This window comes from Stylophora pistillata, chromosome 1, assembly GCF_964205215.1.
Source record: "Stylophora pistillata chromosome 1, jaStyPist1.2, whole genome shotgun sequence".
NCBI lineage: Eukaryota > Metazoa > Cnidaria > Anthozoa > Scleractinia > Pocilloporidae > Stylophora > Stylophora pistillata.
In genome coordinates this window covers 42,239,331-42,256,612 of record NC_142519.1, presented here as the reverse complement: position 1 = coordinate 42,256,612, position 17,282 = coordinate 42,239,331, and the positions used below count along the sequence as shown (strand labels likewise).

At 38.8% G+C, this 17,282-nt stretch overlaps 2 protein-coding genes across 3 annotated transcripts in view; both read right to left on the bottom strand.

Annotated features, from left to right (window-relative positions):
- LOC148742619 (uncharacterized) overlaps positions 1 to 10,471 on the bottom strand; it is a 32,049-nt gene extending 21,578 nt beyond the window's left edge. Inside the window, exons 1-5 of the mRNA XM_088738191.1 lie at positions 10,467 to 10,471; positions 9,971 to 10,042; positions 1,332 to 1,412; positions 651 to 719; positions 69 to 140 (exon numbers count right to left, since the gene is read on the bottom strand). Of these exons, the coding sequence (XP_088594317.1) occupies positions 69 to 140; positions 651 to 719; positions 1,332 to 1,412; positions 9,971 to 10,042; positions 10,467 to 10,471 (299 nt within the window). The remainder of the gene's footprint in view (positions 1 to 68; positions 141 to 650; positions 720 to 1,331; positions 1,413 to 9,970; positions 10,043 to 10,466) is intronic.
- Positions 1 to 17,282, bottom strand: part of LOC148742615 (uncharacterized) — a 224,173-nt gene that overhangs the window by 87,307 nt on the left and 119,584 nt on the right. The window lies entirely within an intron of this gene.

The window sequence follows — 17,282 nt, the reverse complement described above, 5'->3', positions numbered from 1 at the left end:
ATGTTGCGGGTCAATTCTGTAGTTCAGGTTTTATTATTGTACGTATAAGTAAAAGATTTACCACTTACAGATATCTAAGCTGATTCTGCTCAGCAAGCAAGTCTTCAGGTAACTTTTTGAAGTTGTTGTTCCCCAGCCACCTGTAAAACACCATACACAATTTATTTCTTAGCTTGAGTCTTCCGAGCCACATAGTGTTCTGTCACTGAAGGCAAGCCTTAGAAATCTACCTATTGTATACCTTCAAAAAAGAAAACTCTAAGATTATAATCTATTATAAAAGTTGAACTTAACATTGATTTTGTAAGTCAGCTATTCTGGGTTTTTAAGTTGAAATCGCGTTTGATTATGGTAAATCTTGATGAACTACGGGACATGGAGAAGAAACCTGAAGTGATTTATAGATTTCTTTTGAACAAGGCACCTTCCGGAGAGAAATAGTATTGTCGGGTGGGAGGTGTCAACCTCCTGTCTTTACCAATTTTTTCAAGATGATTCATTTTAGCACTTGTCTTTTTTAAAAATTCAGGTGGTTAATTGGCATTCATTCTCATTTTTAAACAAAAGGCTCGAAACAATTTTGGGAAGGTGGAAAATCAATCTAAGTGAACGGCAATCGACTGTGGAAAGCTTCAGGGCCAATTACTTACAGATCGATTAACTTGAAGGGCTTGAATATATCAGAAGGCAGAGTCTCCAGTTTGTTGAAGTCCAGGGTTCTGTGTTGAAAAATAATGACAAATGGGAAGTAGCGAGCAGGTTAAAATCCTAACATGACACAACATGTTGGATTTTGAAAGACATTTCTCAACAGTTCGTCTGTAATCTCAAGGCTAATTTTTTAATATCGAACTTTAAATGTTTTTCAATTTTAATCTTTGCATTGATTGAACTAAAGCTGTCATAAAAAAAACTGTCGAAGCATGTATTTCAAGTTCGCAGTTTTTGTGTCTGGAACATTGTTGCGCGAAGATTTAAAACTGGCTCAAGGCGTGAATACTGAAAAAAAATTACAAATAATCTTATTCGATTAATCGGTGAGAAAAATGTTTGTAAAAACTTATTTGTTTTCTTAGACTCAGGAAGCAATTCTTATCCTTTTTCTTATTTTAATTTCAATTTGCATTTGCTCGACGATGAACGTGCCTTGTCAAATAAAGAATGGCTCTTACAGCAGTAGTGAAAATTTTCTGTGCAGTTTGCCATTCAATGGTTTTAATTTTCAGCCTCCATCCTGGAAAAGGGTGTGCTGCTAAAAGCTATAGGGACCTTAATCGTTAGCATTATTGCTCATCCGAAAGGTAATGAAAATCCAAAACTATTAAACTTACAAGTTTTGAAAGGTGGAAAAAAACGACCCCCTAGGTAGTTGTTCAGAGGACAAATTCTTTAAGTTGTTGTTGTTCAGGAATCTGCATCGTTACAAGGGAACAATATAAGTAAAACATTAATGGCTTGATCTGATTTCCTCTGCCAGATGCTATTGATACAGATTTAAAGCACAGACTGAAAACCCCTCTTTGGCTGATTTTAATTGAGCCATTATGATGAGAGGTTTTAATTCGATATCTACGTGCCAATGAATAGAACACGGACTGTTTGGCTTCTCGCATTCTCTTGGTGGATGGAATTTAAATAAATTATAAGAAAATGACGGCAGAAATTACGGAACAAACTATCTTCCAAGGAGAGAAAACAACAAATCTTTTCGTACTCCTTTTTTGGTGGAGATTTTCGAATCCTACTGCAAAATATTACAACGATCACTCTCATTTCAGACTAAAAACTGCATCTTTAGTAGAGAAAGTAATTTGTGCCTAGGGGGTGAGCGACGGTCAAAAATAAGGAGAGGGGCTGAGGTGGGGAGTGAAAATTACTCGCCCTTCCCGCCCTTCCCTCGTCCCCCTTCCACTCTGACTCCAAATCAAACACGGAGTTCGGATAAATGATCACGAGCTTATAACCTTAACTCGGCCTTATGAGATGCCTGCACTTAAGGCTACTCCTGGTACTTTTCATCTGACAGTATAGCGTCAATGATACTATGAGGTTTTGGTATGGGAGGAAAAGTCACTCACTCGATTTTGGTCTGTTAGACAATTAATTTTTGCGTTTAAACTTAGATTAAACGCGTCATCCCATTCTGCCCCATTAGGTTTGCTTCTGTCTCGAAAGTCGTGCTATTTTCTTCTATTCAAATATCTGGAGGGGTGGGGTGGAGGGGGGTACAGTGGCTGAGGTTTTTGCCCGATAACATGGAGTAATCAACATAATTCAAAATGACTTCTGTCGTTGGGCCGTGCAAAGATTATCTTGCTAGGTTTCCTCATTTTCGCTCCATTCAGAGAGCAAACGTACGGTAGAATATTGTAAAGGGAAGAAGATTGCTTCAAAGTCTTAATATTGACGACGGCAACAGTCCCAACGATAGATATAGTAATATTCAATGTTGTGCCGCGTAAGCGATTTTAATTCTTGTTTTCAAACCGTTTTTCGTGCATCTTTTTGGCTGCCGTTTGTTTATGTTTTAGGCATATTTGGCAGCTTATTTACCATGGTTTGTGGTGTTACAGATTTCATTGGATTTCAACTTTCTTTTTGTTACGCAATTACCTAGTGGGCAATTTCCCTCCTGGCTCGGCCGCGCTTATCTTATCACAGGTAGCCCAGGCTCGCAAAATGAGTCCCCGTGAATATGCACTGAATATATATGCTTTATTAACCAAGCGTGAGGTCAAGATGGCTGGATATTGGCCGAGTTCTTCTAACGGGTTTGGACCGAGACGAGCCCGCTCGTCTTTTCACAAGACTCAGGTTTGTGGACTATAATTTGTTTCACTTATTTAGATAATCGTTTATGATAACGGAGCGCGTAAGTTCTGCCTTATTTAACAGTTTTTTTACCCTGAATAGTATTTTCAGTTTTACACCTTTGACACAATTTATCGGTGGAAAGGATGGCTTTGGAATAGCTGACTTGTTTGTGAAATTGTTTGTTCAGTCGGTCAGGGAAATTTCACGTTTGTCAGGGAAACGACAGGGAGTTTCGAAAACCTATATCTGTGGCAGCTTTGGTAGCGGTTGTTTTGGTATCAACCTCTCACTGTTCTGTCGTCTCTACATTTAAATAAAAACTCCGCGAGGGCTCTAATCAATGCGGAGGCAACAGGAACCAACGTGGTCAAAGGAAAATAGTGTACTGCGAGTAAATAAAATAGCTGAACGGCGCTTGAACAAGTGCACACGGCTTAATGTGTCTCCCGGTGTTGCTGCTTTTGTCGTAGTGCGGTATAATAAAGTTAATTCCTCAAAATGAAGTTAAAACTCACTGGTAAAGATTCTAGAAAAGTGGCTTTTATTTCGATAAAAAAGCTCCGATAATATATCAAAATCTGACGTTTCGAGCGTTAGCCCTTCGTCGGAGCTAGCCCTTTCGCTCCGACGAAGGGCTAACGCTCGAAAAGTCAGCTTTTGTAATCGTTACGGTGGCTAATTTACCATTTCAACTTTGATGATATATCAAAACTGCTTCCTTGGCTTGCCAACTTTGCGAACGTTAAAGTTCAGTGCAGATTATCTGAGGTTCGCAGTGGTAGACTAATTCTGGCCACAAGGCCAGTTGGCTTTTTTTTCTTTTATGCTGAGGTTCTTAGTGCCATTACGTTTATTCACTGAGAAATTAATTTCGCATTTTGCTCTTCCCGCCGGTAGTTGATTCAGTTTTCGCTGCTTTGATTGGTTTCTCGCACTTTTTGATGGTTTTCATAAGAATCAGATACTAAGTCACAAAGTAATAATTAAGAGGCCCTGCGCTTTAGAAACGACCGATGATCTCTGGCTAAATATCAAATTCTGCCGATTTTATCTTCCAAGTACAGGCTACCGAACACTATTTAAAAATGAATTTTTTGCTTCAATTTCGCTTTAAACCAAAAATATCGAGCCGCGAACTTGTTACGTCTGATAACAGCAAAATTTGTCCCAAAATATGCCCTTCAAACACCGGTTCAAAAATCACTATCGCAAACTACGACGGAATCCAAGCAAATGCATAAAATATAAGTAAAAATGAAACAACTCTTTCGCCGCCAGAAATCCTGAGGTGAAACAATTTTACATTGTTGCCATGAATGATGATGAATTCAGGTGAAAATTAGCCTCAGATAGTGTCCATTTAGTACTTTGGTGGGCTGCATGTATTTCGTTACATTCTTAGCTGATTGTTTCAATCTAGTTTTACGTCCGCTGACCCCTGTAAGCGCTGACCCGTAACGTCCGTTGGAATGTAACGAGATTTGCTTGGATTCCGCCGTTGTTGGGAGAATGAGTACTGTCACGCGATAATATTTCCAAGATTCAACTCACCTCAGTAGATGGTAAATGTAAATTATTTTCTTTTTCTGCCTATTTTTCATCTTCCCTTCTCTTTCAACACCATATCCTTCTATTTAGGATGGTATTTGAGCACCTAGCAAGGTTTCAAGAGACATTTACCACGCTACCCATGGACGTATTGGCAAAAGAGAAGTGTTTGGCCGAAGTAGCAACATAAGGGTTGACACTTTGGCGAAAATTTTTTTTCCAGAAACGCAATGCATATCCTTCTACTGTCTGATTTATCACTGTGATTGCTTTCAACAGCGTTGCATTTTGTAAAATTAATTATTTTAAAATCATCTCAAACGCTACATCTAATTTGATATGCAATATTTGAAGAGATATTTTTCATTCGCTTCTGCAGTTTAACAATGTTTTTCGAATGATATTGCATTAAAAGGTCCTTTTCTTCATAACTGCGTAGTTTTATCATTATTTTGTGCTGCGATAGTGATGATGATGATGATGATCGTTTAACTCTATACTCTCGAAGCTAAGGCTGAATTACAGTATGGGTCAGTAGGTACTACATTAAATATACATCTTATTGATAACGAACAGTAACTAAATTGTTAAGTCTGTCTGTGGCCTCTCTGAACCGATCTAATCGAGCATTTCCAGTTCGCAAAGAATAACCATGATGCACCTCTGTAGCGCGAGGAAGGATGAAACTTAAAGGTTCAGTCCTCCTCGCCCCAGGCCATGAACCTGGAACACAGTTCAGCTCTGCGAACCACGAATGGTTGTAGCCGAGACTCATTAAGGCTAGATCCATAGTCAAGACTGGGGAAGATTATCCTAAGTGCATTCCATTGTACTGACTCAACGAGCTCATTTTTGAACCGGTTTTTGAAAGGATATATGTTTCTGCTATCAGACGCAACAAGTCTGCGGTTCGATATTTTTGGTTTAAAGCGATACTGAAGCAAAACAAAAATTCATTTTTAAATAGTGTTAGGTAACCTCTACTTGGACGATAAAAATCGGCCGATTTTAATTTTTCTCCAGAAATCATCGGTCGTTTCTTAGGCGCAGGGCATTTTAAATTGCCATTTTCTCTGACAAACTTTAATCCGAAAACTTGACTTCAAACTCAAAAAGTTAGCGAACCAATCCGCTGCAGCTCGTGGTTTACAAACTTTTTTCGTGTTCTCTCAACACCCCGTGTGGTTTATCACACCGGTAAACCAACAAAAAGTGTGGTTTGTCCTTAAAAAAGTTGCTTAATATTGATTAACATTCCAGCTGATTGTTTTGATAAGCTGTAACTTTTCAAAAATTGTCTGACATAAAACAAACGTTACCGTTATAAATCTGCAAAGAAACTTTGGTAAATCGTATCAATTGGATTGGATTAATAAATTGGATTAATATCCCATTTTGTAATCATGATGTAGCCCACGGCAACTGGAGCCTGTAATTGATACACAAAGTTGAATTTGCCTCACGAGTTGCGAACGGCAAGATAGGGACTCCTATCTCTCTATCTTGCTCTTTAAAATATGGAGGAACATGTGGTAGCTCAAGATGTGTTACCTAGAGGAGCCTTAAAAGTTTTGACGAAAGATTTCCAGTCATGATCAATCTAAGCTCTCGACATTTATTTTGCAGAATGTGACACGCGTACGAACTCATTCTTACCAGGACTGGGTCTTTTATTTTGCCAGTTTTGAAGCTCAACGAAATTAGGATGTGCCCAATGCAAGGCTACTACATAAAAAGGGGAAGTACAGAACACAGCAAAGGGCATGTCAACAGTCCACCCAACGTCGTCGTTGTAAAGCATCAAAGAATAGGGATGCAAAATATCCTGAGACTTCACGAAGTGGTTTTCTCAATTAGATCAGGTGAGTTATCTATAAAGTTTCCCTTGTTCTTATTCTGTTACGTTTCCAGCATTTCAACAGTTACCTTTGAAAAAGATGTCACATATCTTTTTTCCTCACTGGTACAACTAGCAAGTGTGATGATTAGTTACCGAAAACATCACACTTACTCCATCGTGCATGTTTAGTGTCAGCAAATCAATTTACAAACTAATCGCAATTGAATAGAGGCTGAAAAGCAACGGCCTCAGGTTCTCACCGGGACTCTGTGTTTGGCTCCATCGGGACATAGTGGTGCTGTTTCATCCCCAGTGTTTTTGTCATTCCTCTCGCGCTCAGTGGGGATAACGGAGGGGGGAAGGTAGGGAAGGAGGGAAAAAAAGGAGAAATATTACATATATATTGCCATGGCGGAAGTGGAGAAGTAGGTGTCCAACTAAAAGCTGATTTTCACGATAAAAAATTTGTACTGAAGTGAAATTTATGTGCTTTGTCCTTATAAACGATTGATATAAATATGCGAAGCAAAATAAATTCCTGAAAACAAAGTTGGTGAAAATATGAGCTTGGCCCGCATTTGTGCCATTTTTATTATATCGGCGCTGTTAAAAATGTGCCTTAGAGCGCTGAAGCGATTGCCGATCAGAAAAAAAAAAACTGTTATGCAGTGCTTGGAAAAAACCAAGGTGGTATCGATTACTATTAGTGAAAAATAAATTCATGGGGAGAGTTTGAAAGAAATGAATTCTTTGAACCTACATGCCCCACACCACTGTTAGAGAGATTGTCATGTTCCAATGAACTTGAGATTGAGGTGACTACTACGCGATCTTCTGGTTAAAAAAATGGCTACGGTCATGAAATAATATCTATTAAAACCATGCGAACAGGAGTGGTGCAATATTTAAAAAGGATATTTTGGTGCCTAAATGCACATAATATTAAAAGGGATGTTGAAAAGTTATTTGATTCTAAAATAGATTAGTTCTTAATCCTCTTCCCTGATTTTAAAATGATTTGTCGCATTGATATGATGCATGAAAACAGTAAATGAAAGGTTCGATTGTGGCTGGAAATCACGTTTTCAAAGGGCCGACTTTAGGTCAACAGTTCAGGTTAGTAGGGACTATAGTTTATTTGGCCCTTAACCGACGTAAGTTAAGTGCATTGCATAAATTGTCTTTCTAACATATCCGTCTCATCAGTAACAGTAAACATGGCTCCAGATCATTTTACCCAGCTGGAGTCTGAAATTGTCTTATCTCTGTGCGATACAGCTGGGAGATGGTGCGAGGTAAAACCTGGATGAGCAAAGGAAAAATTACTAAAATCCTGAAACTGTGCAGTGCTGTCAAAAGCTGACGCCAACATTAGAGTTAATCAACTTATACGTGAGTCGGATGATCCCAAGTATCTGGGACGGCAAGTCAGTTAAAACTAATTTGATTACAATAAGCGTAGAAATTCTCACGAGCTTATTCGGGTCGAGAGCCATCGTTAATAACGTTATAGATCATAACAATGATAAGCAATCTGTCGGAGAAAATTTTCTTCGCGTGGAAACATTTGCAAATGTCAGAAATATTGCATAGAGTTTCCCAATTTTAAGAATGTGATACTAGCAGAAATTTTTGAAGAATTGGTCTTTAACGCACGAAAACGTGAAAGAAAACGAACAAGATCATGTCACGCGTTCACGTGATTTTTCGAAAACTTGGCCGAATAAGAAGGCTTAATAAAATAATAATTTTTTTGTAAAAAACAAATTGACGTCAATTTTCCATCATCTGTAACCTTACTGATCACTTTGCAATGAAACCACTCCGCTGCGCCTCATGGTTTCACTTCAATTTTGTACATTTTTGACGTCATTTCTATGATCAGTAAGGTTACAGACGACGGAAAATTGACGTCAATGTCTTAAGAAGTGATCTCTTTAAGAATCAAACAACCATCAACTTCCTTTCAATATTATGTGCAGTTAGGAAAACAAATACCCTTTTAAATGTTACACCACTCCTGTTCTCATGGTTTCAATGGAACATTTTCATGACCTTGGGCCATTTTTTTATATTGTGAAGCGGTGGGTAATCTTAATCTTAATCAAGGTCACAAACACAGACCGAACTCAGAGATGTCTGTATTAGCTCATAAGGCCAAGACAGCCCTTATTTAAAACGACCGAGCTTTGTTAACACGATCTTAGTTATGTGTTGAAACAAGAAAACCAAAAGGACGGAAAAGAAAATTCATAAAATTTTTTCCCAGGTGATGTCTCAAGCATAATTAACCAACCAAGGTCTGTTTTAAGCCTCCAGTCCAACCGGGGCAAAAAAAACTGTTTAAAATTCAGCTTTGTTACAACAAACTCCTGAATGAGTGAAGATAACGAAGCAGGTTTTTTCACCTGGCGTAATGTAACTACTGCAATGAAGCTGCGTGCGCGCACTAAACCAATACAAGGCAGTGCAACTGACTAGAACACTGTGCGTGCGTGTTGTTTTCCTTTACGTAATTGTCGCACGTATGTGTTATTTACAGTTTCCGAGTTGTTTAGCGAGTGGCCAGTGTTGTAAGTTATCAAGGTATTTCATCTTTTAAGCTGTTCATGGAAACTATTTTCTGTTATTGTAAGTTAATTTAGAGCTTTGCTCTTAAGCTGTCGAAAGCCTTTATGTAAGTATTTGCCTAACGCGTGCATTAGATCTTTCGAGAAAGTTCGTACATATTGCGCAAGAACACGCGAACACAGGCTAGTTAATCTTGTTGGGAATTCAGGTGACCCAAGTTTTGAGTCAATTCACAAGAAGTCTGGCCGAGTGCCGAAGAACAAGTTAGACTGATTCAGGGCGGCAGCAAGGTAATTATTTTGCCGTAGTTTATCTACCTATTCTAACTATTTTCACCATTAAAACCGCTCACTTTGCAACATTATTTTCGTAGTTTCAATTCTATCGTTTAACATTGTGAATTTAAGCCTTAAGTTTGATTAAAACAACTTGCAGGCGACATCTTTTTTCGCTACTTAATTTCATGTCTTTAGTTTCCTTTTTTGCGACTTTCGAAAAACACGAGTTGTATTTGTATTTTGCTGTTTTCTCTATTCGTTTGTAATTTGTTCGCACCTTTCATTTTAGTACTCATGGTGGTTATGAGCGATTTGGAAAAAGGTTCGAGTTAAACACATTTTAACAAAGAGTAACCACAGAAGCAAATAACTTTAAGTGCCTGTTTGTGCTTCGACCGACCATCTGTCAATTCTCATTCAGCCTTGGAATCTTTGACTGATCATCACAGTAAACGTTTATACTGAATGTACAGCATTTTAACTTCTCAATACGCGCTTAAAAAGTTGCGTCAGGTTGCAGTAGCTGTTGTTAAAATGTGAAGACATTTTTGCGTTTGAGTGGGAACAATGACCTGGTTTTCAGTTTTGAATTAACATATGTAGGTGGCCTATAAATTAGGACCAAAATCTCTGGAATAAAAGAACTCTGTGATTTTTTTCATAATCTTTCGCACGTTATTTTAAAAGAAAAAATGTTACAAACATATCGCTCTACAGTATCGGTATAGTTAGGAATAGCAAGATCAAGATTAATATCGATTTTAGCAAATCGTGTACTTCAGTTTGGTGAAATCCATTCCTTTTAAGACCTGGCCATATCATTAACAATTATTTTCGCACACATCCTAACACAGCATCTCGTTAAGGAGAGTCATTTGAACAGTAGCCCTGTCACAGCTGTATTAACTGTTCTACTCACAGTTCTGTAAGCCATGTCATTTCATAGAAAGCTCTTGGAGGCAGCTGTTGCAGTTGGTTATAGGACAAGTCACTAAGAAAGAGAAAAAAAAATGAACCCAATAACAAGAAATCAGTGATATTTGAATAAAAGACTCAAATCAACAAAAGCGAACGAATGATTATGAGCTAAAGAGGCTTTGAAGTTGAATTACGAGTTTGAACTAAAGATTGCTTGTGCAGCATGTGAATACCCTTGGGATGCAATCTGCACCAGGAGATTATAAACTGCAGTTTACAATCTCTTGATCTGCACCGAATCTTAGACGGAGCCTTTCCTTTCTCTGTAGATGACCATCTCCAACCCGCTGGATCATGTGATGTTGTCAAATAACAGCAAATTAGATGCTTTATTTACTCTCTTCAAGAAATCTTTTAGCTCTCTTATCAATGCAAAGTTGCTGCGGGTCTATTTTATCGGAAAGTTTATCTTTCTACATAGTTCTAATCTCTGTTACCACATTTTTATTTTTAGTTTCAAACAATACCTTCATTCTGACGTTATAAATACGAACAATAATGTTACAGCTTTAGCAGTGCTGACTCTTTTAGCTCTGAACATAGTATAGAAACTTGATTAAACTATACATACAATTCAACAGTGCCCAGTTGTATGGCGCGTCTAGGCCGGATTAATCGAGTTACACATGCCTTTGACTCAAAGGCTTAACTATTATAATTATAATTCCATAGTCTTTAGCAAGCTATAATATTGTTGTAGTGTTTGGAGCAACACCTCAGAGTACAACCTGAGTAGGATCCAAGCAGTACAAATTTCCCAGCCCGTATCGTCAGCAATTCAAGGAAATACGACCACATTTCCCCCATCATTAAAGAGTTAATGTGGCTACCTGTAAGATAGCAGTTGCAATATCGCCCCGCAATAATGGCCTATAAATGCGTAATTGTGTGCGCACCAGACTCTTTACTTTCTAAATATACCCAAAAAACTGCCATCACTAAGCGTACAACGAGGAACTCTTAGATACTAAATATTCCTATGTATAAAACTTTCTACTTCAGTACTGTCAAACTCTGGAACTCATTAGATTATACTCTTAACTTAAAACTGACACTAAAGGACTTCAAACGTTGCCTGAAAAGAAGCCTTTCCTCAATTGCTTTTGTTTTTGTTAATTTTTGTTATTTCTTTTGTTTTTAATTTTTCTTAATTGCTTTTGTTTTTGTTAATTTTTCTTAATTGCTTTTGTTTTTGTTAATTTTTCTTAATTGCTTTTGTTTTTGTTACTTAATTTATTTCAAACAATTACTGGATGAGGTTTTTGTGATATCCGGAATAATCAAGATCGAGGTGAGTGTTATCAGCCGAAGCCTTCGGATTCGGCTGATAGCACTAACCGAGACCTGGATTATTCCGCATATCACAAAAACCGAATCCAAGAATTGTTTTATTATACATTCTTTTAGTATTTTCCGAATCTTTTTCTTCAAGTAATTTCTCAATTTCTCGCTGGGTCGATGAAGCGAATCGAGAGGCCATTCTTACTTCGCTGTCCGTGAACTTGACATTGCTCCACCGGAAATCATGCATTGTGCGAGCAACCTACAGATTATTCACTAATCTGTAGGTACAGATTAGTGAATAATCTTTAGGTTGCGCTGTTTCCCAGAATTAACTGTAGGCGTTTAGCCAATGAGAAGACAGATGGTGACTACAATGTACAATAATTCAATTAATTGATTTGATTATGTTATCTCTTTACTAGTTAACTAGCTCATCAACTTACTAATATATAGTTTTGATTATTTCTTTATCCTGAAAAGCCCATTTGGGAAGAATAAAGTATACATATACATACACGCTTACGATACGGATAGAACAAAGCTCATCAGAACCAAAGTCTATGTTGAATTCCTCCCTGCCTTTTTTTCCATCTTTTTCTCGATTGTAGATTCGTTGTGATAAACGAGAAAGACGTGCGACTTTCCCCCCGAGACCAACAACTTCTGGCACACCCTACATTTCTCTCTTTCCGTTACAAATATCGAGCCCATGGGTGCTTCGGACGTTAAAGATAACTGATGCAGCTCCTTGAAAGGAAGCTTACCATGATCAAACAAAAGCTTGCTGTTAAGGTACAGTGAGTTTTCTCACTCGTTCCGGAACCTGCCCCTCTTCTTCAAGATCTTCGGTCCCGAAACAGTACTGCCTCGCCACTCTGACAAACTAATTTACTGTTAAAAAGCGTTCTCCATCGAAATAGAATGTAAAAAAATGCCTTGATAAATACTTGATAAGTAAAGAAGCCTTGACTGTACTTTGTTGTTTTGAAAAGCTCGTAGGAAGTGGCTAGAGTACGAAAGAAATGGAGGCAGAAGCGCTAGACGTAGTCGAGTGTTTTCCCACTTCTAGAGGAAAAAAGAAATATATTCGTAGCGCAGTTCAAATTGAACACTTGCTTGAAGTTTTTAGTCTTAGTATTCAGTGAGTTGTTCAGAGTGAAATCCGGCAGAATCTTGGCTTAGGCATAAAACTTGCAAGTTCAGAGGAACACGAAAATTGCCTGGGATGACGACGCCATCAAAGTCGGCAGCAATGACTGATGTGCCTTTTCACTTAACGCATCAGGAAGGATAGCGGAGCAAGCTCTTAGTTGTTCACTCGAAGGGTGGACGAACGATGTAATTTCTGAGGTTTGCTTCACTGCGACGACCGGAGATCGCCATGATGAGCTAGTCGAGATGGACCTCAGTATGACCGCAGTCGCCCAGACCTCACTATGATTAGCATAAATGTTAACAGTTATGCCAGTTTTTTTTTTTTTTCGACCCGTGAGTAAATTACACGACCCGCACGGATCATACGGATCGACAAGTCAGTTTTACGAATTGTTATGATCTGTGGTTTTGGACATCCTTCTAAGCTGCCGCGAAAGATTAAATAATATCAATAAATATCAGTGATCCTTTAGAATTAGTAAACCAAGTCTTGCGTCGAAATTTCCAACCAAATAAAATAGAAGAATTACCGAGTGAAGTAATGATTAATGTGTCCACAACCTATTTAATTCCCTACAACGTATAAGACAACTAATACACAAATAAAATTGAAAAAGATTGAAGTAACCAAACCGTGGGACTCGTAATGTAACCGCATGTTGAGGAAGTAAGAGTACTACACAAGGTTTTTGACCCATATTATTAACCCGGCATCGGTTCAACAAAATGAATTATGAAATTTCTTTTTTTTTTAGGTACAATGGGACACACGTGAACACATTAAAGACTGCCACATATAGAAATGATGATTCCAAGTCTGGGACCCGAGGCTGATCGTTTTAAAAGTAACACCAAGCTCCAATATTTGATTTCTATTTCCTAAGCGCGAAAAAGTGTCTTAAAATCGGTAAACAGCTTGAGGTGTATGTCGGTAGAAAAACTGTCCTCTTGTGAATATGATGAAAGAAATATGAAAAAGAGGATGCTTTCGAAACTCTTGAAAGAAATTTGCGGTAGGGCAGACTTAATTTGAACTATCCGCTTGCCTGGAACTCAGAGTTTAGATCATCAAAAATAATACCCCATCATGTCATTGACACATGAACCGTTTATATATTAAGTTAAATGTTCGTCATTTTTATGCAAAGTTTATAGCCAGTAAAGAAAATACAGCAATTTTTGATGTGAAATATTAATGTCAAGGAAACTTGACAATAACACTCGCTCCACAAATATAAAGGTCACAGCCGTTCACAAAGGCTCCCTAATCACACGCAACGAAACAGGCACATTCAGCAGTTCCGCAGTAGAGAATCACAATGGTGTTTACGTCAGCGGCCAAAAGTCAGGAAACTAAACCCTTCAACGAAGAACGATTTTAACAGCAATCATAAAACAGCAGCTAATCAGTGACGAGGACCAGATATATCATATTTGAGAATTTGAGCATTATATTCTTGAAGATGACCCCTCTAAACATAGCATTATGTCCAAAGTCACGGAAAAATAACAGGGTGTTTAAGGCGGTTTACTGCAACTTCACACAAAAATGATCATTTTATTGGACCAAATTCTTAGGTTACACGTATTTTTCTCTTATTGAGTACGTGAGGCAGTACCCAGGCTTATAATGATGTAACCGGGTCTTGCTTGAAAGTAAATCTTTCAATGGTTAATGTTTCAGCTTTCAGTTAGCTCAATGGATAGAGCGCTGGACTGTCGTACGGGATGTCGAGGGTTCGAGCCCCGGCCGGACCAACACTCCAGGTCTTAAAACAAGTGAGAAGAATATGCTACCTTTCTGTATCAAGAAATGGCTAGATACTCTAGTCTTCTCGGATAGGGATGAATAAATGGAGGTCCCGTCTCCCGCAGGGTTAGGGATAGGAGACATTAGTTTCCCATGCACGAGATTACTATGTGATGGATGTCCTCCCCTGGGGTGGTTGCTGGGTGGGAATTGGCCCTGAAAAGCCCCATGGGGAGTGGTCAATTAACATATGTATATATGTGTCTCTCACAAAAACTATCATAGCTTTTGAGTGGATTTTAACCGTCAGTCTTTGTTAAAAATGTGCAGCTATCGACACATTTTTTCAAATTTTCGTTGAACTAACTGTGCTGAGGTAGTTTTTCACCCGTTTGAATATATTTTGCTCATAGAATAAGAAAGAGGTGGAGATATGCACTCGTCCTCTAGTTTCCCGCCACGAACATGCTCCTCGTTGTGTACAATAACTTGGCTTTTATCTCTCATTGGTCATTATTGGAGGAGGAGATGCTTTACACGTGGACGTGCTATTCAGTGAAACAACTGTGAAACACGCAAGAACCTCTGAGTAGAGTGACGTTTGAGGCTCCGATTGGGTGGTTTAAATATGGAATAACCGAGGATTTTTTGCTCACCAGTTGAAGATTACAGGATAGAGCTCAAGCCTCGTATAAGGTGTTCATCAACAGCTGGCATAATGGAACATGATTCCTGTTGTATTTTCAGTTTACAATGTTTATGAGATTGAAAATGCTTCAGATGTTGATGGATTTCCCATCAGTAAGGTAAGGGTCCACAATAGGTTTGGCGGGATGCGGGATTTGGCTATTTTTCGTGGTGATATTCGGGATATGAGCTGAAAACAGAAGCGGGATGCGCGAATTTTGACAACCAGCGGGAGCAGGATTTCCTATTTTCTTGGGGATGGGATTCGGGAATCGTAAGGAAAAAACAGCGGGATACGGGAATTTAGTTTTGTCTTGACTAAAAATTCATTAGCGTTGACTGAAAAAAAAAATAGTTCTTAAGTGTGTATACCGCCTTCGTAGTCAAGCTATGAGTGTCAAAGGAAGTGAAGCCGGTCAAATTTTGCCCATTATCACCTTTTTGTGTTGTTCTTGTTTTCCGGTTTTACTATTTTCGCCGAGGTATCAGATCACCGAGGTTAGAAGTCAAGATCCTGCACTCATTCCTGTTTTGTTGACGGATTTGACCTTTTCTGCTTTTACCTGGACGGACCTGTCGGACCTGGACGATCCTTTGGACTGAGCGCATGCCCGCACCAACTGTATCAAGGTATCCACCATTCTGCATGAACGGAAACCAATGCATTTCTAGATGCAGTCGGAAAGATATACAAGGCTTTCTCCGTCCACGAAAAGCATGCAAAGTACGAGCTTTGCAGTCTACAAGATGCCGTTACACTGCTTAAAGAAACGTTGCAATATCTTCGCCGAAACGAGGCCTCGATTCGCGGTGAAATCCAAAGCTTGCCAAGGTCCCTTAAATGGACCACACGGAAATGTGGCTGAGAAGACAATAGAGTCTGTTTCATTGTTGCAGTCTGGCCTTCATAGACTTTATGACCTGTTATCGCCAATGGGTTATACTTGGACCAACCTCTTGAGCTGCATGACATTAGATGTAGAGAACTGTCACTCTGTGGTCCATCAGAAATCACCTTTATGCACTGCCCTTGAATATGCCAGGAATTTCGGAAACGCTGTCAAGGAAAGTGTGAAGAAGACAACAAACTGGGCGGCATTCTACCATACCAACCCAAAGTCGTGGTACCCCGTTCCAGACCGCGCAGCGGCGCTCATTGAAATTTCCTTAGCACCACAACTTCCACCTAGGGTAATAAGTGTCCAAGACGCCCAGCTTATAAGGGAATGGGCACATACCTTTGGGGCTGCAGGTCGTCAATAGACCGTCCAACAAGAAACGACCATGGCTAGGGCTGGAACGCTCCCCGATTTCTTGTACAAGAAATAGATTGTACCAGGGGAAAGTGTTGACCTAACAGGAGATGTCGGCCTTCCTAACGAATATGATACAAGTAGCAGTGCTGAAGAAGAAGAAATCGAAGACCAAGAAGGAGAAGGATCTATAAGGGTCGCCACTTTCGATGGTGAAGCAAACTTCCTGCTTGGAAGGGTGTCCGCATAGGTCGTGCTGTTAGATTTAATAGCAAGTTTATGTTTTCTTAAAAGAGACCAGTGTGTTTATATACAATTTCCATGTCCTAAACTCAATGTAAACAATGGACAGAATTGGTTTCATCGCCTGATGGAAACTAGCAGCAAAGCAGTCGAATCTTCGTGAGACAGACAGATAACATCGATCTATCTAATTCCAAAAACACCGGACTTAAAGTATCGAGGTAAACATGTACCGATGCGAAAACAAAAAAATAATTAAGCGAAACAAAAAATAATAATAAAAAAAAAAAAAATAATAATAATGATAATATCGTTTATTCAAACCTCTAGCAGAAAATTCTGAATTACAGGTTTATAATATTAACAAGAATTATAGGATAAAAAAGGGGGAAAACTGTACAATATGCATTAAACTACATACAAGTAAAAAAAGCATGTACATAAAAATGATAATACTAAAATGTTAATAATGTCTATTATAAAAAAAACCAGTATGATTAAACTGGCAAGTATTTGACTGTCACAAAGTTCTTAAAACGATCGGTGGACTTTATTGAGTGATAGTGAGTTCGATTTGATCTTAAATTGTAACGGTCTGAAGATTTACGAACGTCGGCATACATTGCAGTATAAAGGGGGTTCTCATTATGAATACGACTTATAAAGGATTCACAGACAGGACTACGGCGTGCATCAAGGGTTTCAATACCGGCTAGCATTAGGGTATCTGAGTAGGAATGACCTGGCCAAATAATGGCGAGAGCACGCCTCTGCACTGACTCTAAGGTCTTAGATAAGTAGGACGGTAAATTGGCAAATGCAGTAGAGGCGTACTCAAGTATGGAACGTAGTAGGCAGCAATAGATGTAGACGATATCTTC